The sequence below is a fragment of the Drosophila arizonae genome, chromosome 2 (assembly GCF_054131065.1).
Source record: "Drosophila arizonae isolate 15081-1271.41 chromosome 2, UAZ_ARI_1.0, whole genome shotgun sequence".
Taxonomy (NCBI): Eukaryota; Metazoa; Arthropoda; class Insecta; order Diptera; family Drosophilidae; genus Drosophila; species Drosophila arizonae.
Window position 1 is genome coordinate 14,403,691 of NC_142922.1, and position 24,139 is coordinate 14,427,829.

At 42.9% G+C, this 24,139-nt stretch overlaps 3 protein-coding genes across 17 annotated transcripts in view; 2 read left to right on the top strand and 1 right to left on the bottom strand.

Moving 5' to 3' along the window:
* The window catches only part of Mhcl (Myosin heavy chain-like), a 33,281-nt gene extending 29,146 nt beyond the window's left edge, over window positions 1-4,135 (top strand). For 5 of the 8 annotated variants that reach the window (XM_018018589.2, XM_089461851.1, XM_089461852.1 and 2 more), the window contains 4 exons: window positions 1,630-2,588; window positions 2,649-3,032; window positions 3,094-3,252; window positions 3,742-4,135. In XM_018018589.2, coding sequence (XP_017874078.1) covers window positions 1,630-2,588; window positions 2,649-3,032; window positions 3,094-3,252; window positions 3,742-3,922 — 1,683 coding nt within the window. In that variant the 3' untranslated portion in view covers window positions 3,923-4,135. Of the gene's footprint in view, window positions 1-33; window positions 1,549-1,629; window positions 2,589-2,648; window positions 3,033-3,093; window positions 3,584-3,725 lie in introns of those variants that run through there. The other 3 variants (XM_089461849.1, XM_018018588.2, XM_018018590.2) reach the window with 3 other exon arrangements.
* A 239-nt stretch (window positions 4,136-4,374) lies between these two features.
* Window positions 4,375-12,894, top strand: LOC108621532 (NACHT and WD repeat domain-containing protein 2). Its single transcript, XM_018018922.2, has 14 exons — window positions 4,375-5,906; window positions 5,981-6,390; window positions 6,455-6,599; window positions 6,662-6,887; window positions 6,945-7,386; window positions 7,500-7,700; window positions 8,505-9,091; window positions 9,163-9,424; window positions 9,488-9,880; window positions 9,937-10,250; window positions 10,302-10,405; window positions 10,472-11,584; window positions 11,651-11,850; window positions 11,909-12,894. Exons 1-14 carry the CDS (start codon window positions 5,804-5,806, stop codon window positions 12,590-12,592), a joined length of 5,184 nt encoding a protein of 1,727 aa, XP_017874411.2. The 5' UTR covers window positions 4,375-5,803; the 3' UTR covers window positions 12,593-12,894.
* msps (msps cytoskeleton-associated protein 5) lies at window positions 12,589-24,048 on the bottom strand. 8 transcript variants are annotated; one of them, XM_018018909.2, is made up of 17 exons: window positions 23,907-24,048; window positions 21,676-22,438; window positions 21,544-21,620; window positions 21,379-21,486; window positions 20,484-20,803; window positions 17,908-20,429; window positions 17,191-17,428; window positions 16,604-17,124; window positions 15,999-16,100; window positions 15,303-15,719; window positions 15,057-15,246; window positions 14,733-14,986; window positions 14,340-14,670; window positions 14,094-14,282; window positions 13,901-14,036; window positions 13,604-13,806; window positions 12,589-13,520 (listed from the first exon to the last, which is right to left on the bottom strand). In XM_018018909.2, the coding sequence occupies exons 2-17, from the start codon at window positions 22,362-22,364 to the stop codon at window positions 13,440-13,442; spliced, it is 6,378 nt and encodes a 2,125-aa protein (XP_017874398.2). In that variant the 5' UTR covers window positions 22,365-22,438; window positions 23,907-24,048; the 3' UTR covers window positions 12,589-13,439. The 8 variants fall into 8 exon arrangements, with proteins under 8 accessions (XP_017874398.2, XP_017874401.2, XP_017874399.2 ...); XM_018018912.2 differs by having other exon boundaries at window positions 13,604-13,782; window positions 23,671-24,024; XM_018018910.2 differs by having other exon boundaries at window positions 23,671-24,024.
* Window positions 24,049-24,139: the final 91 nt, after the last annotated feature.

Here is a 24,139-nt window from a genome sequence, read left to right on the forward strand (position 1 = left end):
CGATATGCATATATAATAATAATATATAAAATAGAGTCTGCATGATCACTTACTAGCAGTTACATCTTGAGACAATTTGCAAAGGTCCATAAAACTAATTTTAAGCAAAACATCATCTGCAGCAACTGCCTTTTACCTAACAAGCTTAATTAAAATACATCTAAGTCCATGCGAACATTTCGTGCGTGAATCACAAGCAAACGTTGCCATCTCTAGTCGCGTAAACATAAATGTTGCCAACAAATGTTGCTAAAGTGCTAAACAATTGTTGCTCAACAGTTGAGAATGTTGCGTAGCGTTTAGCATGATTCTAGCTAAAGGAAATCGGCTAAAGAAGGCCATACTAAAAAAAGTAGGAAACATTTGGAATTTGAGAGCAAGACAGCATGAAAACGCAACCAGGCAAGCATACAAATCGGTTTTATAATCAGCTCTGGCAACAACAAGTGGCACTGCCAGTTGTGCCAGTGGCACATTCAACATTTTGCGGCAGATACAGATATATGTACATCTGTATAGGTAGTATCTGAAGACCTGCCTCTTTGAAAACTCGTTCGGCTTGTTTACCCACGCCACCGGCTGACTAACTGTCTGCTCGCCTGCCTGCCTGCCTGCCTGCCTGACCGACTGACAGACAGTCTGCCCGTAAAATACGTGTACACAATGGCAATTCTCAACTACCTGCCCACACCATATGCATGCCACATGCTACACGCTTCACGCTCTACACACCCTGGCGCATGCTCTTCTCGTGCATTCTAGGAAGGTTTTTCTCTCAGTTGAGTGCGAGTCGATTTCAGTTGAGCTGTTGAGGTTTTTATGCCCTCTTAAGAGAATAATATGAATTTGTCATATAATTTGTAATGCATGATAAGAAAAAGTTTCTTGGCTACTATTTAAGGTACTTATGCTGGATCAGCTTCACATAGATTTAGGAGAAGATGAACTTTATGAACCATACGATTTAAAATCGAAAATAATTTTCGATAGAGCTTTATAGAAAGTATGAATCAGAACTTGTATATTTCGAGGGTATTAAGAGTATTAGAACTTCGACTTTGTTTTTGTTTTTGCTTTGTTTGTTTTGGGTTCTCATGTTTTTATCGGGCTGTACTGGAGGCAGAGTTTGCGTCACACGTTTCTGCCTCTGCGCTTTGTGGCTTTCTTCAGCGACGATCGACGATAGCTGACGATGACTGTGACCGGGGCAGTGGCTGCATGAACGTCGACATCGGCGCGCGATAACTGGAGTACGCGCATACAGACAAACGCACATTCATTACAAACCGACCAGTTCCACGAAAAAAAAAAGAAATTAAAAACAACAATAATAATAATAATCATAATAAGTAGAAGAGTTTTGACTGGGGCCGCGTGATAACTGGCCGGACAGAGCTTTGCCCCGGTTTAAGTTATTTTCATTTTATTTAATTTTTTTTTTTGTAAAGAACCTTTTCCATTTTCATATCCGAACGCTTTTATGATACTATTCAGTGCTCAAGTACAGCCATGAGTATCAGCGCCACATGTGCAACGCGGCTGATTCAAGTATGTGACTTGTGAAAAGAGGGCAAATGTGGTGTGAATCGTTGTAAATACCCAAAACTTACATTGTTGATTCGTTCGCAGGATACGCGTCTAGATTTGGAGCTGAAGGAAGAGAAATTGGCATCGTTGCAGCGTGAGCTGGAGGAGATGACCTTTGGTGGCGGCACCGAGGAGGAGTTTGCCCAGCTCCGACGCTCTAAGAACGAAATGGAACGTCGTGTTAAGGAGCAGGAGGAGGAGCTGGACGAAATGGCTGGACAAATACAGCTGCTGGAGCAGGCCAAGCTGCGGCTAGAGATGACCCTAGAGACCATGCGGAAGGAGGCGCGTCGTGAGTCGCAGCAGCGCGATGAAGAGCTGGAGGAGGTGCGTGGCAACGGCTACAAGAAGATCAAGGCGCTTGAGTGCCAGTTGGAGACGGAGCACGAGGAGCGCACATTGCTGCTGCGCGAAAAACACGAGCTAGAGCGACGGCTGTCATCCATGGAAGATCGCGATCGTGTCGATCGTGATGCCGAGGAGGCCCTGAATCAAAAATTGCGACGCGACTTGCGCAAGTACAAGGCATTGCTGAAGGATGCTCAGACGCAATTGGAGCGACAGAAAGCAGATACTCCGGGCAAGACGCTAATCCGACAGCTGCGCAATCAGCTGGAGGATGCGGAGTCGGCTCGTACACTTGCCATGAAGGCGCGACAGACAGCCGAAGCTGAGTTGGCCGAGGTGCAGGCCATGTTTGAGGAGTCACATAGGGCTCGCAACGATGCCGAGGAGCGCGCAAATGCGGCACACCGCGATCGCGCTGAACTGCAGGCGCAGATCGAGGAGAACGAGGAGGAGCTGAGCGAGCTTATGAAGAAGTACAGCGCCACCGTCAAGCAGCTCAACGCGGAGCAAGTCAACGTATCCGAATCGGAGTTTAAGCTGACTGAACTCGAAGCAGAGCGCAACAATCTCAAAGAGCAGGTGGCTGATTTGCAGCACCGATTGGACAATGTGGAGAACTTGGGTGATCCGAGCATAGCTGTAATGTCCAAGCGGTCAGTATGATAGTCAATCTAATCATCAAACAAAAAGCTAAAGTTGAAATTATGTTTCAGTTTGGAAATGCGCACCAAAGAGCTGGAGTCCCGCCTGGAACTAGAGCAGGCGACACGCGCGCGTCTTGAGGTGCAAGTGAGCCGTCATAAGGAGGCGTTGGAGAAACTCCAGAACGAAGTAACTCAGTCGAAGCTGCGTGAAATGCAATCACAGGAAATGCTCAAAAAATCTCAAAAGAGTTTGCGCGACATGCGCGAGGAATATCACGCGCTGTCCAGTCGTGAGCAGGAGTCGTTGACGCGTCGCAAGGACTTGGAAAAGAAAATGGAAGTCATGGAATCGGAGGGCTTGGCATTGAAGAACGATTTACGCCTGGCGCTGCAACGCATCGCGGATCTACAGCAGGCCATGGAGGAGGAGGGCGAGGAGGAGTTAAGCGAGAGGTAAATAAAAATTCAGATTTGCATTGGATGAAGATAAACCGAAACGTTTATAAATTTGCAGTGAGGATAGTATGAGCTCGGTGGGCTCGGTGAGCGACTTGGAGGAGCGACTGCGACCCGTGCATGTAAAGCGGAGCTCACAGCAGTCATTAAACGGCCCCATTATCCCACCAAGCACCACACGCACGCTGATCTGCGAAAAGGACGACAACAGCCCTAGGTACGCTGATAACGAAGTCAACTCAAACAGCAGGCAGCACAAGCACTAAGCACCGTAGTCGCATTAGCTCGATAATACTTATGCATATATATAACTATCACTAGTTAGTTAGCTAGCTAGCTAGCTACTTAGCTTGTAAGGTCTGTTGCTATTTGCCGGCTTATCTAATTAACATAATTACTTCATACATGCAAACTACAAACTACAAACCATGCCAACCACATCCAAAACTGACCCGAAAACAACAAAACAAAACAAACGCCGCCTCCCGCCATCAATGCGATTAAACCAAAACAAAATCATAAAAAAAACGACACACAAAAATCATAAACCGAAATGCTTTTGTAAATATTTTTATGCAAAACACATCCCGCCTTCCAAAACGTCCATCCAAAACCAAAACCAAAACAAACTACGCCCTCCCTCTCTTGGTGTGCGTGCGTATGCGTGTGTGTGTGCGTGTAAACCATTAGCTTTTTCTTATTATAGAATAACAGTGACGTCGCCATCGTCGCCACATATTCACAAACTGGCACTGGCGGCTAAAGCCATACCGGACCAAAAACCGGACACGAAATCTTCAGCATCCGCAGAGAAGATTGCAACAGCTACAACTGCAGCAGCAACATCAGCAAAGATCCTGCAAAATGGACTCGAAACCGCTGGCTGAATAATACCCTAGAATCGTCACTATGCGTAGCAGTTGCAATTCTACGTGTTTTTTCTCTCCCTCTCTGTAATATTAATTAGTTTTGTTTTTTTTTTTTTTATTTTTTATTATTATTTGATTACTGTTTAGTTCAATATGTTTAACTATTTATTATTGAAATATAGCTACATATAAATATAATAAAAAAAATATGTAATGCAGTTTCCATTTGAATGGAACCTTAGTTAATTTAATTTGCGCGACAGTCCCTATAATCAAACAAAAGCAAAGTGATTAACATTTGTATCCTTCCTCGAAAAGAAAAAGAAACTAACGTTTGATATATATTTAACAAACAATAAAAACCTATAGCATATAATCCATTTTCCTATAGCCAACTTAAATGAAATTAGTTAAACGCGTTTCAAAAAAAAAAAAAAAAAATCATAGACAAGTTTGCATAATAAGCAAAGTAATAAACATTTTACTACACTAAATTCTACTGAAATAAATTTTTAATACATACACATAACTTTATCAAGAGGGCCATGGTAAATATTTTACATACGGCCGACAGCATCCAATATTCAAGAACAATTAGCAACATTCTTCATATAACTATAAAATATAAAGAAACATATATATTGGAATACGAAACTTTTGCAAGCTTAAATTATTAAAAAAAAAAAAAATCAACATTAAAACAAAAACAAAAAAAAAAAATAATAATAATAACAGAAAATGACAAATAAATATATTGTTATAAAACCCACGATATGTGTTTGCAATGGGAATTTTATGAAGGGCCGAAGGATGCGAGAAACCTTTTGGAAACTCTACATTGTATTTTATGGTTAACTTAAAGCTTTGGATTAGCGTGTTCTACGTTCAGATTATTGATCTATGTATAAGTATAAGTAAGTCTAGAAACATCCTCTAACTCTTCAATTGATTCGGCACGCAGTTTAAACTCTTTCATAAGCCAACTTTAAGCATGGTTTAATGGTATAAAAAAGGATTTGCATGTGTCGATAATCTGAATTGTTGTAAGGTACCAGGTACCAGATAACAGGCTCAAACTGCCTTCAATTGCTTGACCCATAAATTTAGCTGTATTCGTCAAATGCCAGTGCTATAAATGGCACACATTGAACTCGAAATTTAGTTAAATGGAGCCACATGCCCTGCATTGCCATTGATTTATTCGCCTAGGCACGCACGTGTCTAGGTCGAGGCCAATGATTGACAACTAGAAGAAAACTTAAGACATACCCATGCCCTAGTGCCCGAACTAAGGAGCTAGGTGGAGTGGAAGGGGAGGTTAGAAAAGTCGCACCCATAACCGATGGCCCATTAAATAGCGACTTTGAAAGTTTCAACAACGCCAACGCAATCGCCTGAGAATGTGTGGCAAGCACGCAACTGTCGACGTCACGGTCGCTGAGGGTCGACAGTACTTGAAAACACTTGTTGTAGTTAAGTGAAATACGATGAACATCAATCAGAACGTAGGCAGATGTCAGCTATAAATATGACTAATAATCAAAACACAACCAAACTCAACCGCTTACCAATCAAAACAAAAGCAGGCGCCGGGTCGCAACAGGTGTTGCCCGTGGCTACGGGACTGCCTACTACGGGGCTGTCGACTACACCCTGGCGTGTCAGTCAAGCTGAACTCAAAACAACCCGTCAACTAGGCGACTGTCAAATGCGCCACATGTCCGTAATCCGTAATATCGACCAAACAGCGGCAAGCAATATAATGTGAACTTTAGACAACTTTCTGGGTCTCCGTTTGGTGCAGACATAGATTGGATTTCAACGTAAGCGGAACGTCCTAGAAAAAGCTGCTCCGGCAGCGCACAATCACAGTAAACCCGATCAAATAGTATCCTAATCATGGATGATCGCACTATAGACTCGATATTCTTGGGCTCGCTCGAGTCCCTGCCGCCGGTTAGCTCGAAAATTGTGCGTATCTTTACCAGCTCCACGTTTACGGGTGTGTTACAAACGCAATATTCTACAACATGTGTGTGGGCTTACGATTACATAATCGCGTGTATTCCCTTGCAGATACTACGATGGAACGTAATACGCTAATGGCCAAGTGCTATCCCAGAATCAAGGATTATTGTCGTGAGAAACATGGGCTCGAGTTTCAAGTGGTGGACATGCGTTGGGGTGTTCGAGATGAGGCCACCGACGATCATATGACTACAGAGCTCTGCATGCGTGAGATCAAAAATTGCCAACGCCTGTCGATGGGACCCAATTTTATTGTGTTTTTGGGTCAAAAGTACGGCTATCGGCCGATACCCACATACATAGTCTCCTCGGAGCTGCAAATGATATGCGAAGAGTTGACCTCAATGGGCGTAGATCGTGCTCTGCTCGATCTATGGTATAAGAAGGATAGCAATGCTGTGCCGCCCATTTCGGTGTTGCAGCCCATATCATCTATTCTAATCAATTTCAATAACAAGGTAAATATCAAGATATATAGAACTAATACTCAATCTTTCTAACTGACACTCGACTCTTATGCAGCGCGTTCCGAAGCTTCAGGCGGAGGATCAAGCCGTCTGGTGGGATACGCTGAACAAGATGCAAAAGCTCTTACGGAAGGCTGCCGCCTCGCTGGGCGCTAGCAACAAGATGTCAAAGGACGATGTTCACAACTATTTTATGTCGGGTAAGTGAAACTACAAGTGCCAAAGATCAACTGACTCATACATTTACAAATTATGTACTCAGTCACGGAACGTGAGGTGATCAATGGAGTTCTGAACGTGAAGAATACCAAAAACCATTGTCTGGCCTATGTGCGCTACATAAACAACATTAATCTGCAAAACCTGAAGAAGGCCTCGCTCTTTGTGGACATTATCAATCGTAGCTTGGACACGGAGTCCGCTAAACTGTTGAGTGACTTGAGGGACACTCGTCTACCCGCTAAGATCGAGGCGAGCAATTCGCAAAAGTAAATAAAAGTATTATAAAATTGAATCATCATAACTATATAATTTCCGACTTTTAGATATACCGTGGAGTGGATCGGTCGCGAGGGCCTGGACATTGAAACGCATGAGGAGTATTTGAATCATTTCATTTCGCACTTCTATAAGAATGTTGTTAAGCTCGTGGATAGGGCCATGCGCAAGGAAGACTCCAGTGCACAGGGGCAGATAGTAACTGAGATCCTTCAGCATTTGCATGCTTGTAACAATTCGGTGAAAATCTTTTACGGCCGCGAAGAAAGTTGCGAGCGTATCAAGCGCTATATGCTGGGGGATTCAGATAAGCCACTTGTCCTTTTTGGCGACGGAGGTTGTGGAAAAACTTCATTGCTGGCCAAGAGCGCCTCTCTTGTAGCCAGCGAATGGTTCGCCGATAAGCGACCCATCAATATCATCCGCTTCCTTGGCACGACTCCGGACTCTAGCGCCTTGACGGCTACCCTCATATCAATATGCCAGCAGGTGATATCAATCCATTATTTACAGCCAACAAATTTATCAATATCGTGTTTCTATCCAAAACCTATTATACATATATATATATATGAATACATATATGTATGTGAACAATGCAGATATCGTACAACTATATGCTACCCTTTGAGAATATACCAGATGATCTTGTACCCCTAACAGCACATTTTAAGCAATTACTAACTTACGCTAGCCCCAATCAGCCGTTAACTATATACTTAGATTCAGTTGATCAATTGACGGGCACCCAAGATTCAAATAAGGTATCCTGGATACCGACACGCTTGCCAGCCCACTGCAAGGTGAGTGGGACGACTTCATCAGGATTAACGGTTGTTCTCTCAACTGAAAATCTGGTTCCTATGCATGAACCTCATTATATTCATATATACCATATTGTGCATGCCCTTCTGTAAATACAAACAACTTTTTAGATTAATCTTTCTCACTTTGTACACGGCTAAAAAATTGAAAATGAATGAAGCATTAAGAGCATGAAAACAAAATATTAGAGATGACCAAAATGAAATTATTCAATTATTATTTAAGCTACTTTTTCACACACAGATTCAGATGTAATCTGAAAAGAAATTCGATAATTTTCATTAATTCAAGGAAGTTGGTCCAATATCTTTTACCGCGTACATTTGCATGCTGACAAATCACATTTTAAGTATTCCTGCACAGATATGTAATTAAATTTGAGCGAAGAGTGATAGACATATTTATTATATAGGTGATCGACCTATCAGGTCTCTTGTCAGGACCTGCTTAGTATGCACTGCATGAATAATATCAATCAATTTAAAAGAACATTTTTTCTATTTTGAGTTTTGGAAATTGCATGCTGCCCGTACCCAGGTATACATATGTATGTATAGATTAACAAACCTATCACTATTTTTTCCTATGCGCTGTAAGTTTTTTCGATTGCTTGACATGTGCGTGCTAAGCAATATCAATCGCAAATAAATTACTTCTGGCACCCTCACCCAAAACCATTTCCCCAACGAAATGCCGTTCTGCATGAGGCATATCTGAAGTATCATATATATCGCCCCTATCTGCACCGATTTGTGTAAATTCCATTGGGATTGCTATTACAGATTATCATATCGTGTGCTAATGAGCCCGCCAATCCGACTGTCTCCCATGAGTACCATGTGCTGTGCAAGATGATTGACGTGGAGGAGAACTTCATAGAGGTGACTGCACTGGGCGAGGACCTGGCCATGAACGTGATCAAAATGTGGATGAAGACCGCGTGTCGCGATCTTAACAACTACCAGTGGCGTTTGGTGGCCAATGCAATTAGCAAATGCTCCCTGCCCATATTTGTGAAACTGGTTTTTGCCGAGATTTGCCGATGGCGCAGTTATACGCGTCCGCAGGAGACCCATCTGGCCAACACGGTGATGGACTCAATCATGTTGCTCTTTGAGCGCGTGGAAAAGCAGCATGGTCGCATTCTGGTCTTTCACGCTCTGGCCTATATAACCGCCTCCAAGTCGGGTCTATCCGAGAGCGAGCTCGAAGACTTAATCTCTTTGGACGACAAAGTCTTGGACGATGTCTACCAGTATCATATGCCGCCAGTGCGTCGCATACCCCCTCTGCTGTGGACGCGCATCAGAAACGATTTGCCGAACTACCTGAGTGAACGGGAAGCCGATGGCGTCAATGTCATGAACTGGTATTAAAGCAACGAAGTCAGATAGCTTGAAAATGGGCTTAATAATAGCAATTGAATCATAATTCCTACAGGTACCACAGACAATTCAAGGATACAGCCAAGGAGCGCTACTTTAAGAACATGAATATGGCCATATATTTTCACTCAATGATTGCAGATTATTATTTGGGCATTTGGGGCGGCGGTATACCAAAGCCGTTCAAATTCACGGAGATACAGAGGCATCGTTTTGGCTTAGCTGACAAGGAAGGGTCAGCCGATCGTAAGGTCCCTATACAACCGCTGGTCTTCACCAGCAAGGATGGCCTCTCCAAGCGCTACAATTTGCGCAAGGTAAGTGAAGAGAATGAGCTACTTAATACTAATCCTTGCTTAACGTAAAGTGAAACTCTACAGTTTGGTGAGCTGCCTTTCCATTTTGTGCGCTCGCGAAGGTTTAAGGATCTGTTCGAGCACGTGCTCTTCAACTATGAATGGCTGCATGCGAAGCTCTCGAGCTGTCCGCTGCAGTCGGTGCTGGCCGACTTTGAAGATGCCTCGACCAACACAGACGACAAGGAGTCGAAGCGTGAGCTGATGCTGGTGGCGGACGCATTGCGCTTGGGCGGTGCCATCCTGGCCATTTATCCCAATATGCTGGCGCCGCAGTTAATTGGTCGCCTGCTGCCCGAGATTGGCGGCAATCCAAATATCAAAATGTTGCTACGAGCCTGCGATCGCTCCGGACCCAAGGACTGTGCCTTAATTCCGGTCAATCATTGCCTGCACACACCCGGCGGACCCCTCAAGGTAAGCACAGCGAATACATTCTGAGCGTTCCTGAATCACATGAGTCTCTTTAACAGTACTCGCTGGAAGGTCATCAGTTTGCCGTATTTGCATTTTGTTTGACCAGCGATATGCGTTACATGGTCTCCATATCGACGCACTTCATCACCTTCGATTTGTCCACATCGGATCTGACGCGTGACGTGAATCCCGGCATTGAAGGCATCATGCAGCAGCTGGTCCTTAGCCCGGACAACAAGTGGGCGGCTGCCTACTCGAACAATAACCAAACGGTGCTGCTGAACATGCTATCCAGCGAGTTTGTGGTGATCAACAGTCCATTCGAGGATGCCGATGGACCAGTTAGTGGCTTGTACCTGCTTAATCAGAAGTAGGTTCTTGAAATATGACTGATTGAGCTCCTCAATTCATTGATTTTCAGTTTATTCATTATTTGCAAGCTGCGTTGGGCCAAATTCGACATGCGTGGCAATTTGGTCGAAATCTTTGAAGTGCCGGGCGAGAATACGGATTGGGAGATATTGTGTAAATACCACTTGCTGCTTCTGCATTGAACGCTGAATATACTTGTTCCTAACCTTTCTCTTGCAGCAATGGAATTCTTCACCCCCCTCGACTATAATGTTATCTTTTGGTCGGGCTCAATAAATGAAATCCGCTTGCGCTTGGACTCGTGTCGCACATCCAATTATTCCAATTCAGTGCACTTCTTTAGCGCCTTGGTCATGAACAAGGGCCGCACGCGCGCCTATGGCTGTGCCAACAAGGATAATTTCCAAGTATCAGTTTACGACTTCATCGAGGATAAGGAAACAGGCGAGATACAGTGGACTTTTGTGGAGCACCTGCCGCGCTATGAAAACGATGAGAAGGAAATGCTGCTCCAGCTGCGCTTGGATCAACATCAGCAGGATCGCATGCTGCTTGGCACCGCTGGCCTGGGCTTTGTCATCTGGGACTTTGGCCGCAATGAGAAGGACTGTGAGCGAGCACCCATTTGCGAGGGCGCAATGTATCTGGCCCTGCCACATGGTGTTAGGAATATCACTACTCGCATCATGCAATCGAATTCCATAATGGTCAGCTCCAAGCTAGACTATGCGGTGGCTGGGGTGCGCAAGAATCTCTACGTCTGGTATCTCCACAACGGCCAGCTGGCCAAAGTGTTGGATGCTCATTTTGGACGAATCATACAACTGGAGCCGCTGACCATTGGCAACTGGAACAATTTGGTGACTTCATCCATAGATCGCTCGGTCAAGGTGTGGAACATCAACAATATATTTGAGAAGGTCCATGTCATTGACCGTCATGAGCTGCAAATAGACGACATCAGTCTCTCCGAGGTGGACATAGCTGTGACGGTCACACGCAGCTGCGTTGGCGTGTGGGAGACCCGCTCTGGTCGCCTACTCGCCAAACTGGCGGACAGTCCATTGGGCGCCATTGTAACGCATGCTGAAATCACTCCAGACGGACGGTACATCATCTCTTCGGAAACGGGCAAGTTTTTGATCTGGAACCGCGTGTCTGAGCAAGTCGTTTATCGCGACGATCAGCCGGGCATTCAGCAGATAACGCTCATGGACTATGGCTACAAGGTGCTCACCGTGTCGGTGCCCAACATTAATCAAAGAGACATTCTAGCAGGATCGGATGAAACGAATCGCCTGACAGCCATAACAACGGTTCGGTCGATTCCAGGTTGGCATGGCATGGCTATCTGATTGGAAAATAGTTAACTGAGAACACATATTTCGTATCTTTCAGAGGGCACAATTCTATTTCGCTTTGATTTTCACATGCGCATGGTAACGGGCATGCCCTTTCGCCAGTCAGTTATCACAGCTGACAAGGCCTATATAATCGTGGTTACTTTGGACAAATCTAACAAGGATTGCCTGGGTGTTTATAGCGCAACGAATGGCTCCTTCGTATCAAAAATATTGCTCAAAGGCTGCGCCATTAAGGTGGGTGAATCAACTGGGTGTCCACCACTCCGATAATACACCAATATTGCTATTGCAGGAGGTGTTCTCGCTGGTGCCCATGCCTCACAAGGCTAACCAGGTCGCTGTGATCAGCAGCGAGAAGGGCAGCATTATGGACATCAAGACCAAGAAACATGTGCGCTCCATTGCCAAGTGGGGTGGCAGCCTCACTCGTGACGGAAAATGTGGGCTGTATGCCCCGACGAGGGGAGGCTTGGAGATGCTGGAGCTGCGCAAGGGCACCACGGTGAAGACCTTTATACCAAAGGTAGCCGAGGGCGTCTTCTCAGTCATTTGCATATTCACGGAGAATGATGAATATGTGGCGTATTACCACAGCGGCAGGAAGACCATTCGCGTATTTCGAACCGCCGACACTGAGATGATTGCCAACTACAGGCTACAAGCCGAGTTGACAGCCATCAAGAGCAGCAAGGATGGACGCGCCATAGTGCTGGGCACTGTCGACGGCTGCATGTCGGTGCTGGCCATTGTCGATCCCAAAAACGAGGAAATGTTTGAGTACTTAAGTGCGTTGCCATCTCGCGACGAGAACTGGAAGGCCAAACTGGCCAAGATGAAGGCACGCGTAGGCTTCAAGGCGGCCATCAGAGTGGCTACGATTTCCTCGCGCTATGGCAAGCCGAAGAATGACGAGGGTGACGAAGAGGATGAGGAGCTAACTGAAATAACGGAGAACATAGTGCCTGTAGCGGATTAGATGAAGTATAAATATAACATTTATTGTTGATTTGCATAAATAATGGGCATGTTACAAAAAATTCGTGAATATGAAGGTGTGTGAATGTTAAACTGGACAGGGCTTAATCTAAATAATTAAGGCAAAACGTAACTGCAGCATAGTAGATTATTCATCATCATATTACAAGCTTGCGTGCAGTACATTTTCAATGTTTAAAAATTAGTTATTTAACTCGCACTGAGCGTTTCTGCCTTTGTTGGCCTATTTTAGCCGGGAGCTGCATAACAAGGCTTATACATAATTATTTGGAGGAAACATAATATTTTGGAGGAAAAACCAGTTCTCTTTTATTAATACATAACATGTGGTAATTGATTTAACTTTAAATTTTAACGCATTTTTATAGAATGATCGTAAAATATGCAAGGAACTAACTTAACGAACGACAAATGGAACATATTAAAATTGTAATCTCAACTCAGGCAATCGAAATTCGAATACATATATCAAATACATAACTCAGTGCTAATACATAGATAATTTGCTTTTGCAATACATATTAGTAGTAAATAATTGTAGTAGGCTTAGTGTAGTATGCTGTTATTGTTACTGTAGTAGCTGTTGTTAACTTGACTTAAGTTTCGCTTTGAATTGTTACTAAACTTTGTGATTATACCGAGAATCTATAAGCATACATATTTATGTTAAATAATAAATTGTTAATGTGGTGAAAGCTGACGCAGTACGTGCTAGACAGCTTATCTCGTTGCTGATCGGCAATAATATGTAATATAAATGTATATGATCCATAGCAGAACAGCTATAAACTGCTAACTAAAGAGTATGACGGGTCTCTCCTTCACACTTATTGGGCGTGATTCTCCTTTTTAATCTGCGCCAGTTTGGCCTGTATATGCTGAAGACGATTGGGCGACAATTCAGGTTTCTGGAAAGGAAATAGAATGCATGATATATATGCCACAAGATTTTACATGGGAAATGGGGTTAGGGAGTTTTTGTGACACCAACCTCCTGTCTGATTAATGACACTTTCTGTGAGTTCATCGAGTTCAAGCAAAGATTCTCATCGGCTACCCGATTGTCAAGCATATTGGAGCCATTGTCGCCGTTTTGACGCGTGGACATCAAGTTCTGCAAACGGGCCATCCAATAGTCCGGATCATGCGATGCATTCTGATAGTTGACATCTGTGAGATAAGAACGAGTAGAAGCTGCCGATTGATCGAATTTATTTATGTTAGTAAAGAGGTGCGAGTGGTTAAGATAAGGATTTTGTCGTGTGTTATTTGTGGATTTTCAACTCACCTGTACGATTATCAGGCGCTTGTGTGCCCGCATTCTGATTGCGTTCAATTTCAGCCAGCCCTTCCTCAATGTACCTGTGAAAAGTGACGCTGGCCCCTTGCAAAAAAGTGCTCAGATCAATGTCAGGATTTTGCTGCTGCAGTTCAAAAGTAAAGTTAGTATGAATTCTGGCCAAGCGCATATCCGCACGTACCTTAAAGTCATAAAGCTTCTGCAGACCTTGTTGCTTGGTATCCTTGTCTGAGATCAGCTTGAAAATTTGCGATACTGTATCGTGGGTCTGATGCGATATGCGCTTTCCATCAACATCCTTAGAATGGTACTGTTGACGCTGCGGCGAAACACCAGCACCACCCGACACTGTGCCATCTTTTTGGAAATTCTAAATAAAACATTTTCAATAAAAACTTTTCTATTATATAGCTATTCAAGTGTATACCTTTAATATACGTATCAAGTACGTGTGCAACTCTGAATGTGTAGGTATCTGATTCAGATGCTGTAATATGCCGTTGCCCTTCACCTTGGCCATGTTGTGTATGATCGTCTTTACGGTGCGCAGCGGCGTATCCGATGGACGATTTTGCCACCAGGTGCTAGGCAGTGCCAGCATAAATTCATGAACTTCCAAGATGACTGCATCATAGTTGAGCTCATTGGTTCGTTCCGGTAGCATTTTAATATTACGCCAGATGCATTTCATCAGCAAATCGGTGAATTTGGGCAAACCTGCTACGGGGCAGGTCTCCCTCAACAAACGTATTAAGGCGCTGCAGGAAATTGGTAAAAAAATATATTTATTTGTTTTATTTTAGTGTCATGTTTTACATACCAATAGATATTTGTAAAGTTGACTTTGTCTAGCACTTTAAGACAAATACCATTGATGACCTTGTTGTATTGACAATCATCTCCGCTGTTTAGTTTTTGATCAGCCAGCAAATGGAGCAGTGCAGACATCAGATTCTTAATACAGGCAATACTTAGAGTTTTGCCGAGAATGTTAGCATTGAAGAAAGTGTACAAAATGGACAGCAGCGGTTGATACACAACCTGAGCCTGTGCTATAGGCATCTGCGAGAGATTCTATAGACATAAGAAGAGTAAGACATGTTTAAAATTTTGACTATTTAGTTAAAGCGAGAAAACGTCTCACCTTCAACTGTGCCAGCACATTTTGTATAAATATTTCCTCGTAATCGCGCAGTACGGCCTGTTTTTCGGGAGCCTCAATAATCTCAGTTAGCTCATTTATGGCTGCACGGGCCTCAAGCGTGTCCGTGCTGCTGACTGCTTTTATAATTTTCACTAACTTCGGGTCGTGCTTGGGCAGCATTTCGGCCAGACTGAATGTAACAAAATATTAGTGAAGATTCCTGAAGCGAACTAATTTAAATCTTACTTGGGTATATTGCTTTCCAAATGGGTTTGGCTTGTTAAGTGTGGCTGCATTCGCAGGGGACTGCGATAGGGGGAAATGCCGCTAGACATAGTGGGATTCGACTGCGGCGATGTGGTTAAATTTTGTTGTATGTGACGCGAGCGCGCAATGAGTCGATCGAATTTCTCCTGTGGATACTGGAAACCGTCGCGTGTAGGAATAACTTTAATTGGCTCGTAAAGCAGCGATATGTCCACTGTAGGTAGCTCCTTGAATACCATTTGATCAACACGCACCCAATCTTTCTCGATTTCGGCCATCACCTGGGGATCCAACCCGAATGGACCAGTTGTCCTCTGTTGTGCAACCTGCTGCTGATGTAGTTGCAATTGCTGTTGCAGCTGTTGCACTTGTGCAGACGGTGCTTGATCAAATGTACTGTGTGGAGTAAAAAATAATTTAGATTTAGCTTTAAATTTTTCGGACATTTATCTGCCCAGCACAAACAATACTTGAACAGATATTGTATATAATAATATGAGTGCAAATGGAATACTAGTTTGAAACATCGATACAACAAAAGCAAATGTAACTGAGCAAAATGAACAGAGCACAATCCCACAAAATAACACAATAAACAAAACAACGTGTAAAGCAAAACAAACGGTGAATTTTATACATATATAAATAGACATATAGAAAGAAACGCCACTTTACGCCTGTCGATGCAGCGAATGTAAGATGGTTTTAGCGCTTGTGGCACTCCGCTCCGCCAACCTGTTGCTTTGACCACACTCATTAAACTCTGGCTGCTGGCGGCTAGCTCGCAAAATTAATGGAAAAGAAAATAAGCAAAATCATACAAATAAAAAAAAGTGAACATAAAATGGATTATAAAAAGAATAGCCAGGAATGGAAATTGGAAAATATCAAACGAAAGAGCAATATTTGCCATCCTTAAATTTACATCCTACATTTTCCAATTACAGACATCAAAACTGTTTCAAATTAAAAGATATGTTTCATCACCTATTAATTTTATATTTATTAATTATTAATTTGGGATATTGAATTTGGGATTTATACGTTCCAAAATTAATTTAGATTTCATAAAATCTTTCGCTATAATTTATGCATGGTTAACTGTCCTCATTGAATGGAAATAAAAAGCTTTTGATAGACACGCTTTATTAGCAAAAAGAATTTTGATATACTCCAATTTAGAATTCCCATTCCTGGAAAGCTGTAAACAATATGTACTAGCTGCGTTTTAGTAAGTGCTTGATTGCTGTTTCTTTGCCCCTCTTAATATGCTGACTTACCCCTCCTCTTCGGGTGGCGGCAGCTCGTCACAGCCATTGCCTACAGCATCCTCAATCTCTATGCTGTCTTGCTGCACTACCTGCGTTGGTGGCTTCAGACCAGGCGGCATCTCTGCTGGTACAGCTGGTTTTCTTGTCTTTTTGGCTCGCTTGATACGCTCGTCAAGCATTGAGAGATCCTTCTCATTGAGCTGACCAATCAGTTTGTAAATTTTTTCGCCCGCTAGGAAATATGCCATTACAATGCAGTTAAGCGCCGCATTGCGTACTGAATTGTCACGATCAGAAATTTGGCGCGCTATTTCCTTCAGCGCCACCTGCTGCGACGGCTGACAAATTCCTAGTCCATAGTTCTCGATGAGGAAGGTTAACTCGTCAAGGCATTCGGTGCGCTGACGTGCATTTTTCGACTTAAGTCCTTCCATCACATACGAGAAAACCTTGGTAAAGGGATATAACAGGTTTATTTGTCGAAGCACACGACGCACTCCGTTTCGAACAGCGTCCTTTGGGTCACCGATCTGTGAAGATATATGACAAGTTAGAAATTGGAATGTTGTCACATACTGCAATATAAATACGCTCACCTTCAATAGCAGATGAGGCACAAAGCTGCTGCCCTCATTTTCAGCCATCATATACTCCATTTCGACCAGCATCTGGAACACTTGTGCTAGATACTCGAGACCCTTAATGAGCACAGAAGGGTTCGTATCATAGAAGCGTAACGTTAACCACTTGAGAATTAAATCAAGATTGCAAATCAACGCTTTCCTATTATTTGGCAAGTCCTCGCTCAACTGTTCAATAACTTTCAAGTGATAACTGCAATGAACAAATATTTTTCAATTAGCAATATAAGTAATAATAATACAGTATTTTTATAAAGTTCATAATTATGGATATTGATTTTTAAATTTAGTTATTCCATTCAACGTTAAGTTTTCAATTCAATTATTTTTTGAGACTAATAGAAGCTACAATATTTATAATAATATATTATTGCACAACTGTTTGAAGATATGATATTTTATTGTGCATGTTGTACCACCATAATCATTTAAAATTTAAATTGCAGTAAGAAAAGTATTGACATATAAAAGTAGCACAAGATATATTGTTAAAATTGGGATGCACGCAACAGAGAATTTTGACTCCGAAATGGTAATTTAAAATTGTTGGGTTGTCTTATTTTGCGTACTTGATTTAATGTAAATTAACTTTTGTTTTCCGTTACGATTGAACTCGGGGTCTGATCGGTAGGACTTAGATTTGGAATAAGGACGTGGTCCGAGCTAACATACCGAAAGTCGTCGTGAAACATGTTGGCCATCAATGCCTTGTTTACATTGGCTGTGGTCATCTGATCGCGAAGCAGATCCGTAAACTCTTCACGTGGTGTAGTGAATGTCCATTTGAGAACACGCATTTTCTGCTCATCGATTAGCCGCTGGTTTTTCATATTGTTCACTGCCAGCAGCGGCGACGTATCGACATCCTCCTCCTTTTTGCGGGAAGCTGCTGTCGTTGTTGCTTTATCGCCAGCGGCATTGGCTGCTTTGGTTGCAATTTGTTTTTGGGCAGCGGCACCACCACCACCACTGCGCACCACCTTTTTGGTTTCTTCTGGTATGGGCGCTTGCTGTTTGCCTTTCGGGAGCGGCTTGACGGGTAAATTCGGTCGAGCTTTCTCTAGGGCAGCCGAGATGTCCTTCTTTGATGCAGGTTTTTGTTTGTCCAGGGCGCGTGCCATCGCCTCATAACCCAGATGAATCATGACGGCCAGCACAGCTTCGTTTGCGTTCTTGCGTACTTCTGCATTGCGATCACATATGTGGGCATACAAATGTGGAACCATTGAGGTCAGCTCCTCCTTGGATATCGATTTGGGCGGCAGAAGTGGCATCTTTTCAGCCAACCATGCCCATAACTCAGCCTTCAGCAACGGCGAACCACTTTTAAGGGCATCGGCAATCATTTCGTTCTCGAAAAACTCTTTGTAGCCGCCTTGTTCACCAAAACTATTCATACAGTTAAGACCAGCCGCACGAACAAAACTTTTATTGTCGCCAAGCGCATGTAGAAAGCCAGGAAAAAGGACGCGCACATGACTCCGACAACCGGCTCCCATCGCTGTCGAAAGCTGCTCGCAGATTGATAGCGCCGTTTGAGCTATTTTCGCATTAGAGTCGAGGAGACGATGTGCGAGAGCTGGCGCCAAGTCACCAATGGTTGGCTTAATCAACTTGGCTTCACTAATGATTACCTGCAGCTTGGTGAGGCCCTCATTTCGCGTTTTCCAATCTTTGTCGGACATTTCCTTTAGCAGCGATTCGGTAATTTGGCTGGATATGTCAACACGTGGCAGCAGATCGGCCAAATTCATGGGTTCCGGTGACGCTCTGCCGTTGCCCTCATCATCGTCATTAGCATCTTCCAAATTGGCGCTACTGGAAACACCACGCACAGGCCTGGGCGGCTTTTCGCCCAGATTCTTATTGAACTCGGCTTGAATTTGAGATTTTAGCGCTGGCTTTTCCCCGTCGAAGAACAGCATCACTGCGTTGCCCATGTACATTGTCATGGTGCCCACCAGCTGGATAGCGGCTCCGCGAACTGTTGGATTGGTGCTCTGTACACCCTTACGCACATCTTCGATGAGTATTTTGGGCTGTACCTTAAAACCAAATTCCACGATGGCCTTGTTAATCCAGTTAAAGGCCTCCGCCTGTACTTTGGGTGACTTTTGGTCAAGGGCAAAGCTCAACACTTTACTAACGACATGCTCCAATTTGGTTGCTTCGGATAAAGCGCTTAAAGCATCGGAGGCAGCGCCACCGTTCTTTGCATCAGCCAGTTTTTCTGTTATTTCATTAACCACATGGTCTACCGTGACAGCTGTTAGTGGAAAGTTTTCAGCCACACATCGAATAGCGTCCAACTTAAGCTTGAGCACCTGGAAGTTCATCTCCTTGAGCCCAGGTTTGCGACCGCTAATAGTTCGAACTAAAGTTTGAGATAGTCCTGGCTGTTGGGCATCATAGCTGGGAATTTGCGATAGTAGCTGTTCCATAGCCGCTAAACGGGTTTTCCAGTTGCTGTCGACCAATCCGTTTAAGATATCAGCTGACAGCAGCGCATCAGCTTTTTCCTGTATTTCTTCAGGCGTCAGTTCACGTTCTGAAACTGTGGCTTTGCTGCTGGCTGTTTTGTTCGTTGCTGCGGGCGCTCCGCCTGTCGCTCCTGTTCCTGGTTTTTTCAGTGTCTTTCGAGCACCTGATGTGGCGGGTCGCGTAACTGCCTTGGGCTCTGTGCTGCCGCCGGTCGGCTTGGATACAACGGCTGCAGCCTTAGTGGTCGGCGCTGTGGCCGGACGAGCTTCTTTTTTGGGTGCGGCTACTTTAATTTTAATCTCGGCCTTATCGTGGCACTCCTTGATTTTTACCATCTTGAGCGCATCCACATCGAGAAGCAGTGGCGCAAGTGTCTTTTCGCTCACCAATTTCATCAGAGTACCCAGTGCCTCAGCACTGCTGTCGCGCACCGTGGGGTCGGATTCGTTCAACGTTTTGACCAAAGAAGTGGTCAACAGCTTGATAAGTTTCTTATTTAATGCTGTCGGCTGGGTGCGACACAGTGCACGTGCCAAGAACAATGCAGTCTCAGACTTGACGCTGGGATTCTTGTTGGTCAGCGCTTCTACGATGTGCTCTTGCTGTGCCTCTAGCGTTGTCGATGAATAAATCGCGTCCATAGCCTCACGCAGTGCGTTTACCACATTGGGTTTCTTCTCTTTGAACTTCTCCAGCAGCGCTGGCACGCAAGCCTTAAAGAAAATGAGAAGTAGAGCAAGGACGTATCATCAATAGGTTTTACTCACCGTTGCATAAGTGGAGAATCGCTTGGAAAGACCTTTGGCCAGCATGGCTAGACATTTGCCAGCTAAGGCCACAAGTACCACATTTGAGTCCTTAGTAATAACTTTTTTCAATGCGCTGACCAGGGCGCCATATTCACCAGCTTCCAACTTTGGATTTTCCGTGAGCAGCTTTTCTAATGCATCCAAAGATTCTTTACGCAAAGTCCATTTCTTCTCGTCGAGCTTGTCGTAAAAATCTTTAGGCATTTTAGACAATATGTCGACGGGATCTATAAGATCCATTGGATCTACATCCTCAGCGCCAGCTTCGCCCTCTTCATCTGCACAAAACAAGAGTGAAAAATCATTTATATATATATATATTTATATATATAGATTTCTATATAATACTTAATATGTAATTTTAAAAAGGAAATTAATGTTTATTCGTCGGGTTTTTCTTTGTCGCCTTCGATAAAAAATTCTCTACTGCCCCATATAAATTGTAATAAAATTTCTTTTATATACTTAAAAACTTATTAAAAATATGTTTTTAATTTGCTTTTACAAAAGGTATTAATTTTTAAACAAAAAATATTTTTCCGACACAGGTCGATAAATTAGGCGAAATCAAATAATTTAAAATGATTCTAATACTTGCTAGAATTTTGAGATTATATTTAAAAGCAAATAGGGTATTTGTTATCTTCTTTGCAAGTTACAATTATATTTAATCTGGTAGATGATTCGTTTGTTTATTTATATTGATAAGACATCAGAAATAAGATTAATGTGAAATAGATGTAAAAAAGTAAATAAGTATAGTTGAATTTGGAAAAGTAATAAACCACCAAAGATAATTACTCAGCGACCTACGATGTGTAATAACTCTAAATATTGTGAAAGGGAAATATACCTAGCAGGGACCGGTATGCACACTTCGGAGAGCAAAAAATAGACCTTTCTTTGCGTACTTGCTTACGATATTTCTTGATTGATTTTCGGCTGGGAGGTGATATATTGTCTATTTATAGGTCATTATAGTAAACTTAATAATATATATGCTAAGCTGCTTTTTTACCATCGTACGCATCCTCGCCGCCGGCTGCGGCTTCGTCAGCAATCTTAGCCTGTTTCTCCTGTTGCGATTTAAGGTATCTGCAAATAAATATAATTTATTTATGGACAATAGACCTAAATTTTATTTAATTACCTGGTTGGCTCAGCACGATCACCCTTTAATTTGTCGAACTCGTCCTCCAATTCTTTAACGGTTACTTGTGGCAAAGAAGAAATATGTGTCTTCATGACAGCTCCAATCCAGCGATAGCTCTCAACGGCTAGCTGTTTGGTTTCATCACGCACTGCCTTGTCGCGATCGGCCATGAGGGGAGCTAACTTCTTGATGAATTGCTTAACACCAATTACCTTGGAGCCGAATTCTCGCATTGCTTGTGTTGTTGCTGCTACGCAGGCGGCCACAATTTTAGGATTTTTGTGGTCCATGCCCTTAACGAGTTCCTCTACGACTGCCTCGTGCTTTTCGATCTCCACATACATAAGTGTGACCTGCACAGCGAGTTCCTTGGTCTTGGTCTTGGGCGCGGCAATACATTTCTGAACAATTCCAGACATTACATCGCCAACAGTGCGACCAGCAAGGCTGCTATTTTCTACAAATATGAGAGCTGCCTCCAAGCCCTTCTCCTGGGCAAGAGCATTGGAGTCAACAACCATTTTCTTTATGAGACCCGCATATTTTGACCATTCCGGTGACTTCTCGTCGTCCAGTTCACGAAAAATTTTAGCAGCCTCCTCGTAACCATCGACACGCGCCTTCCACAGCTTGTGAACGCATCTCTCCTCAATAGGAAGTTTTTTGTATTCGGTATCCTCGGCCATTTCAATGTATTTGTCTATGTACGGTTGCAATCCGTGACTTGGTTATGGGTTTACCTCAACGAACAAGCAACTAGCTGAAAGTGAAATAATCAATTGATATTAAAAAATGGTTGAAAAGTTTATGTTGATACATGAAATTGAAAATCAAAAGCAAAACTAACTCAATCGAGCAGAACTTTCTGATGATGATGGGAATCACAGTTAATGCTTTCAAATTGCGCCTAATTGTGGATGAAATGCTTAGCCAGAAATTCAGCCGATACGCTTGGAAGGCACTACTTGGAGAAGCGACAAAATTAAATAGGTCGCATGGCCATATTTAGAATTTGACTTCATTAATGCTAAGTTCTATTCTTATGGCATAAACACATTTATTTTTAAAAATCGCAAGGATTGAGCACTGGGTACGCGCCCATGATGAACTCATACACTCATACAGTTACAAACAAGCAAACAGCAGCGCGACATTTCATAAATCAGACATGTAAATAACCATTTCTTCCCTCAGTAAACAAAGCCTTTAGATGCACAGACACGCAACTGTAGATACCAAAGAGTATTTACTGGTCGTGAATATCGTTTACATTGAGTCGGCTCACTCTTTCTCATTTGGCGCTCTATTCTTACGAAAAGCGATTGGTGAGTGCGACGCTCTCTTATTCCCTCGCGTTTTCGAATTAACGGATCAATCATATGTTTCTTAAAAAGCGTCGTGCGTCAACTAAATACCTTCCTCTTTGGGTTTGTATTACGGATAATTATATTTGAGTAAATTAATTTTAAGTATGTTTAATTTATTGATTAGGATGCAGTAGAAATGTTTGAAAAACACTGCTTGAAGATACATACAACTAAAATATACACATACATGTGTATGTATGGCTTGGTCACACTACCATATCAATGCTACTTAATAATATTAATACAGTTTAAGGACTGATCAACGCATTAAAAATGAACGGTTGTTTATGTCAATTACCCCTTTCGGCGAACACAGCTCAGCTTTGTATTTCTTTTGTTTCGCACTCCACTCTTATTGAAATCATTTAGTGAGTGTGACGCTTCTCTCGCGATTTCGAATTAACGGATCAATCATAACAGCAAATGTTTCTCAAAGAGCGTCATGCGTCGCAAAATGCCGTCGTTTACCGTTTCTTCTTACATATAATTAAATTTAGTTTTATTAATTTAAAGTAGCGTCCATTATACTGCCCTACACAAGCGACAATTAACGCCCACAGAAGCAACAAAATACCAACAAAGCTGCTTTTATATGCGTCTTATTAAATTCCATTGCAGCACTCACCATTAAATAAAACAAAATCCCATAGGGCGCACACAGCTGGGCAGCTGGCGCAACGTAATGCAATAACTTCGATTTTTCACAGGCGCATAGAAGGCAAGCCAATACACAGGCACATACTCATACAAGCCCACACACGCACACAAAAATTGCCACTGACACTGACACACGGCTTTGTGCGACACAATGCGAAAACGAAATTCCAAGCTGGTGCCGTAACAACAATACTTTATACTAACCAATTTAATTTTGCTTTACGCCACTATTTTAGAAAATAATATAAATAATTATTCGTCTTGAAAATAAATAACAAAACTGTGCACGACTTTTAAACGGCGGCAGCGACGCTCGCTGTCTGTGAAATACTAATGGGCATTCAGTGTGAATGGCATTGCCGCATTTACTTACAACAGGGCTCTGCTAAAAGGAGGAGCAGCTCTGTTAAGTATAACTGTAAAGAATAATATGAAGA